Below are 6,344 nucleotides of genomic sequence, written 5' to 3'. Positions count from 1 at the left end.
AGAAGTTTCTCTTTTTGTTTATTTGTTTATTTGTCATTTCAACGTTTCTTTATAAAGTATGTCGAGTTTTAGTCGCCGAGAATTGGAGGGTGATGCTTCTTCACTGAACCGTGGAAGTCGCAATTAAGAAATATGTAATGGGACTAAAACGAGATTCACTATATATATATATATATATATATATATATATATATATATATATATATATATATATATATATATATATAAATGAAAAAAAATTCACATGTGAATCAGTAATGAATTTGAAAAATATAAACAAACAAACAACAATAAGCATTTATAGCTTGCATCCTCCGTCATTTAGAAATCCTAGTGGTTCTATTGTTAAAAATACAGCAATAAATCCCCATAGAATATATTACATGTGATTTACAGACTATACATTGTTTTTAAATTATATATTTGGTGCAGTAATATTTGGTGCAGTTAGTGATTGAACTTTGCAACTGGTTTATTTAACAATCTAATTGTTTTTAAGTAAGGTGTAATTCTTTCATTTAGGTCACTGTTTTGTTTCCCATGTCAAGTCTGGATAGCAAACTCTCAATTTCGTTTCATATAAAGGGATTTACTTCAAATAGTTTTAGACCACAGACTAGGCCCTTGGCAGCGGCCAGCGACGTGTTAAACAAAATAAAAAAAATCGTGTATAACATAAAACCAACAAGATTCGAATACACTTTCAATTTGTATAGAACATCAGCAATTTAAAGAAATGTCCATATGGAATATGAAAACTAATTCTTAAACTTTATCCATGGTACCTGCTTGCTTATTTGATGTCAGAACCGCAAGTTAGAAGCCTAAAGTTTGCATGTTTCTTTTTGACTATTTATCTGACCATTTTCACCACCTCTGACCTTAACGAAAACAAAGTCTAAATCATTATTTAGATTTCTTTAAGATTGTAATATTATTTAGTGGCATGTATGTAACAGTTGAAACGATCTCGGTTTGAAATACTACTTTGGTGGTTTAAAAGTCGAGTCTTATTTTTATTTATTTATTTATTTTGGCCAGCTGAATTACAGATACAAGTTTTCCTACAGTCGTTTCTTTGCGTTGGTTCCAGTCAGCCTTGTCGATAAGGATTGCTCATTATCGCATTACAGGAGAATGGAGGGTCTTCACTTAACGACCTCAGAACAAATTGGATGAAGTGTTGTAACCAGGGGAGGTCAGAGGGGGAGGACTTTCGCTTTGTAAATTTACTTTTAACAAAGCGTTAATGGATTATTAATAATCTGTTATTTTTAACACTAGCTCCAACTGGCCTTTGCTTTGTTTGGTGTATTTTGCTTTATTTCACTCTATTTGCAGTTTGTGTTAAATTCACTTCAAGGGTTAATAACGTATCGCGTTTTGCCAATATATATATATATATATATATATATATATATATATATATATATATATATATATATATAAACACTGCACAGTTATTTTTAACTGAAAATATATATCATATTAAATATATTTAAAAAACTGCGCTGTTTAAATTGCTGTTTATTTTTAAATGAATGCACAGTGCATTACCTTTTTTGTGTATCAATAAAACTCAGTATCATACAAATGATCTATGCATTTTCTGTATGCTCGTTTATATAAAAACCATGTGGATTTATTCATGTCAAATCTTAAAAATACATTATAGCATTGCAAGAAATATGCCTGTGAATCCCGCTTTTAAAATAGTGAACTTAGAAACTTCAGATGCATGCTGTTAGTGCGATTAGCCTATTTTTTCATATTGAAGCAAACGGAAACGGTTATCAAAAAGTTGTCTTACTGGTATTTGCTTACTGATAAAAATCCTATAAATTTCATTATTTGTTATTTTGGGCTACCTGCGCTGCACGTCTGTTCTTCTTTTTTTACAGACAATATTTAGCTATTGTGATTTATCCTTTTTGATTTAAGGCATGACGTTTCATTGCAGTAAAACAAAGCAGACACGAGCTACGCTTTTCTTTCACATTAATGTTAATGTTGTATGCTAGAGGAGCTAACCGTTTTGTTTCTTAAGAATGGAAAATTAAAATACAGCATAGGCTAATAAATATTTTTGCCCCAACAGTTTATAATTGTAATAAGATACATCATAATACCAAATCCAATAGTTTGTTTATTATTATTATTATTATTATTATTATTATTATTATTATTATTATTATTATTATTATTATTATTTATTATTATTTACCTGAACTCGGGACTCGACTAAGTCCAGTCTAAGCGCCAGTGCTTCCCTCATGAAAACGTCTGGATAGTGACTCTCATTGAAGGCTTTCTCCAGTTCTTCCAGCTGCCAGCCAGTGAAATTGGTACGAGTTCTTCGTCTTTTGCAACCGGGGCTGTCTTTGTCCGGGTCACCAGAATCTATCGTAAAGAATACAAAAACATATTTATATATGCGCATATACAAGAGCTGATACAACGACTATTAACCCGTTTTAGTTTATTCATAACAAAACAACCCCAATTCGAAATGATAGCAATACCAATAAAATATCTATTGTAAACATATTTGCAGCACAGGGGTAGTATCAAATAACAATAGGCGCGCTTTTCTGTTTTTTTTATTTATTTATTTATTTATTTATTTTATTTTGCCAACCGCGATGGGTTTCTCTGATGAGAACAAGATGTTTTCCACAGTTTCTCCATTCTCACAGCATCGTCTTACTGTTTCCCACGGCTACAGATCTCACATACCTTACACGTTTACAACGTATTACGGCCATCTTTCTAACCTGATGCCAAACAAATCGGGCAAATAACCCCCCAAAACCCAGAACCAAAGCAAGATGTCACATTCACCACATGCTTACAAATAAACAGACCTTTCGGCGCGGTTGGTGATTTGGATGTTATTAAAAATAACCTCTGTCTCTCTTGTCGTTTGTTATCTTATCTCATTACACTTTCTTTCAAAATGTTTTCATTTACAATTCGTCTGGAATAAACACACACACACACACACACACACACACACACACACACACACACACATATATATATATATATATATATATATATATCAGTATTTGACAAAGGCCTTTGAAATAGCTATTTTCTTAAATTATATATTGATTAATTGATCTTTTATGTTTAATTAACAAAATAAAACAAAAAAAAAACAAATACATTGCTTCATGTTAAGGCCCCTGGGAAACGATTCGTATATTTAAAGAAAGTGTCACACATCCTTTTTTTCTGAAAATAATTACTATTTAATAAAAGACTATTTATTTGACTAACGTTCATTTCTATCGTCCCCTTACCTGTCAATTTGAACTGGTTGTCTCCGTTCACACCGCACCCCGAAGAGAGGAGAGAATTCGAGTTTACCACAGAGGCAGTGCAGGAACCGTTCAGTAATCCGTCTATGGAGAAAGGAACCGCGGCCGCAGATTGGAGTTGATGCCCGGCTAATTCATAGACATGATGGTGGCTAAGATGGTAAGGAAAGCCTACCATCCCACTAAGAGAGCCTCCAAACTGGGCATGGGGGTGCTCTAGTATCCGGCTGTCCATCATCTCCCAGGCAAAAGGGGCCAAAGTCTGGAGGCTGGTTGTGGGAATTTCGACAGCATGCAGTTAGACTGGGCTGTGAGGAGGGGACATGCTGGAGAGAGGAGGATGAGCTTTACTTTATCCACATCAACCTTCCAATAATTAGCCAAGGCTTAGGGAATTTGGGACCAATAAGAAACGTTAATCGTCTGTGACGTCAGAGACGTGGTTTGAAAACGTTTTCCATATCGATTGCTAATTATACCTGACATCCACCTCAATAAACAATATCACAACTGTCACAACAAGACAGGGGTCTTTGATAAGAACTACATCACAACAAGACGTGGGGGGGTTGGAGAGAACTGGGATCTGATTGATATCAGTTAAATACTAAACGGCCACAGAACACACAGATTTTACATCTCACATCTCACTCGCTCTTAAAACAATAATAGTTTTCCCTTAAAATCATTCAACAACGTGTTGTGCAGATTTTTCAGTAGAAATGCTTTACTCTCTGAACCTTTAAAGTGATGTTTTCCAATTACAGAGAGACATTGAGCACCAAATAGACTGATCCGATAATAGCGGATTCATCATCCTCCCTTTCCAGAGCTGTCACATTGAATTTAAAACTACAACCCTTTTCATCTCCTCTCCAGTTCCACAAATTCAACGCAATATTTAAAGGTGATATGTTGGCGGCAACAAGAAAACGATCTTTAATTCCATCTCCGTCTGTCGATGTTATCGACACAGATATTAAATTATTAATTACACCACACCGTCTAATTAAGCACTGCTACTGTTTGGCAGGGAGGCGAGAAAATTACACATTTTGAAGACAAAAAATTATCCCCAGTTACACTGCCTGTGATTAATAGGTTTGAAGTTGCAGCCCAATTTGTTGTAATTGAATTATATTCCCCATTGAAGTTTACAAACTCGTTGCCGACAAAAACGCAGACAGAACAAAATAGATCTTAAAAAGCAATACCCTAATGCTTAAAAAAAAGTCGTAATATTGCACACGGGATATGGAAATGGAAACATATATATATATATATATATATATATTTCCCCAACACATGCATTTTTATTTACCAACGCTTTGATTCAGTTCAGCGTTTTGCTTGTATGCTTTATGACAACGCACACAAAACCTGCAGTGCAACATATAAGCCTATATCTTGTTATATTTTTCTATAGCAAATTATAAATTCTGGACGCACGGTAAGCTATAAAGTACAACTTGATACATATTAACCCAATTACAAAGAATACGGTATTCGCATTACAAAACACAATCTATTTACAAAACGTGTTAAAATGTGAACAGGCCCTCTAATTAGTGTGAAATTGAATTAAACATCTGTGTGTGTGTGTGTGTGTGTGTGTGTGTGTGTGTGTGTGTGTGTGTGTGTGTGTGTACTTTGACCATGTTTTCAATGGCATAATAACATATTTTAGTTGAGGCGTAAATACAACCCTGAGAAGCTCAAACGAAACTGAAAAAAATGATACTACTACTACTATACTACGACGACGACTACCAATAATAATAATAATAATAATAATAATAATAATAATAATAATAATAATAATAATAATAATAATAATAATAATAATAATAATAGGATTATCCAGAGTATACTATTAATTCTGAGGTCAGGTGGGCCAAGGGCTGTGCTTCTCGCCATAATTAAATTTCCCTGTCTATAAATACTAAATGTAAACTGTGTCCACTGGACCAAATTTTGCCTGTAGCGATAAACGCTTCATTTTGTGTTGGATTTGTGGAGAGGAATGCTGTGGAAACGTGTTTCTGAATACAGAATGCTAATCAATCCTGCCAGAATAAGTACAGACTTTCTCTCTCCCCTCCATTACAGAGAATTAATTCGACTTTATTTATCCCATTTCTGGAGCTGACAGAATGTTAATTTGAGTTGAAATTTCTCTCGCCTCTCACTCCCTGACCCCTGGCACCCAGACTGGCGTGTTGTAATAACCTGAATCTTTTAACAGAAGCCCTGATAATTGTTACCTTATTAGCATGCAAATTGTTTAATTAATATTATTAAGAAGAAGCATATAATCCGTTCGTCACTTGACCTCAAGTCCACATAGCAACCAGCTTACTGCATTTTCAATGTGTACATTTAAATCAACTCCTTTTTAATGTTTTTGGATTCTTGTCTGGCTTTTATATAGATTTTTTAAAAAAAAATAATAAATCCCTTCTCATTCTATACACAAATTATGGAAATCATTTATTTTTTATTTTTTATTTTTTTGAACATCAAAATTCAATAATTGCCTCCTTGTTATTTGCTTTAAAAAGCGGCTACTTTAAAGGCCCCCTCCAGTTCTGAGTGCTGTTCCAACCAAACAGACTCGCGGCTCAGTGAAAAGCAGCTCTTGACACGCAGTCCTGGGAGACACTGCATTTAAATCCGTTTTTTTTACAGCCGAGTGACATTGTCAGATGCTAGCTTTAATTAACTTGATAATAAGACGTGCAAGACTCACATTCAGGGCCGCAGCTCGCCTCGCCTTGTTTCCTTTTTTTATCAGAATTCTGTAGTTTTATCTTTAACTGCATTTGACTGGCCTTTCACCAGTCAAAAGGGAAAGGACGTTAACATGTACTATGTATAACAATACACAAAGAGAGTGAAAAACGGAATACATAAATACATAAAAACATATGTATGTGAAAGTAAAGACTTTGGTGTTCAGCTGTAGATCAAAGGGTGGGTGCTATACTTTCTCTGAATTGGGCGACTTTTGCCATTGGACTA

The 6,344-nt window shown here is 34.3% G+C and overlaps 1 protein-coding gene across 1 annotated transcript in view; it reads right to left on the bottom strand.

The window, feature by feature from the left end:
• The window catches only part of LOC117431836 (homeobox protein unc-4 homolog), a 5,213-nt gene extending 1,525 nt beyond the window's left edge, over positions 1 to 3,688 (bottom strand). Inside the window, exons 1-2 of the mRNA XM_034053159.3 lie at positions 3,306 to 3,688; positions 2,225 to 2,400 (exon numbers count right to left, since the gene is read on the bottom strand). Coding sequence (XP_033909050.1) covers positions 2,225 to 2,400; positions 3,306 to 3,561 — 432 coding nt within the window. The 5' untranslated portion in view covers positions 3,562 to 3,688. The remainder of the gene's footprint in view (positions 1 to 2,224; positions 2,401 to 3,305) is intronic.
• Positions 3,689 to 6,344: the final 2,656 nt, after the last annotated feature.

This window comes from Acipenser ruthenus, chromosome 22 (assembly GCF_902713425.1).
Source record: "Acipenser ruthenus chromosome 22, fAciRut3.2 maternal haplotype, whole genome shotgun sequence".
Taxonomy (NCBI): domain Eukaryota; kingdom Metazoa; phylum Chordata; class Actinopteri; order Acipenseriformes; family Acipenseridae; genus Acipenser; species Acipenser ruthenus.
Note: the sequence above shows the minus strand (reverse complement) of the source record. Positions and strands in the feature narration are given on the sequence as shown.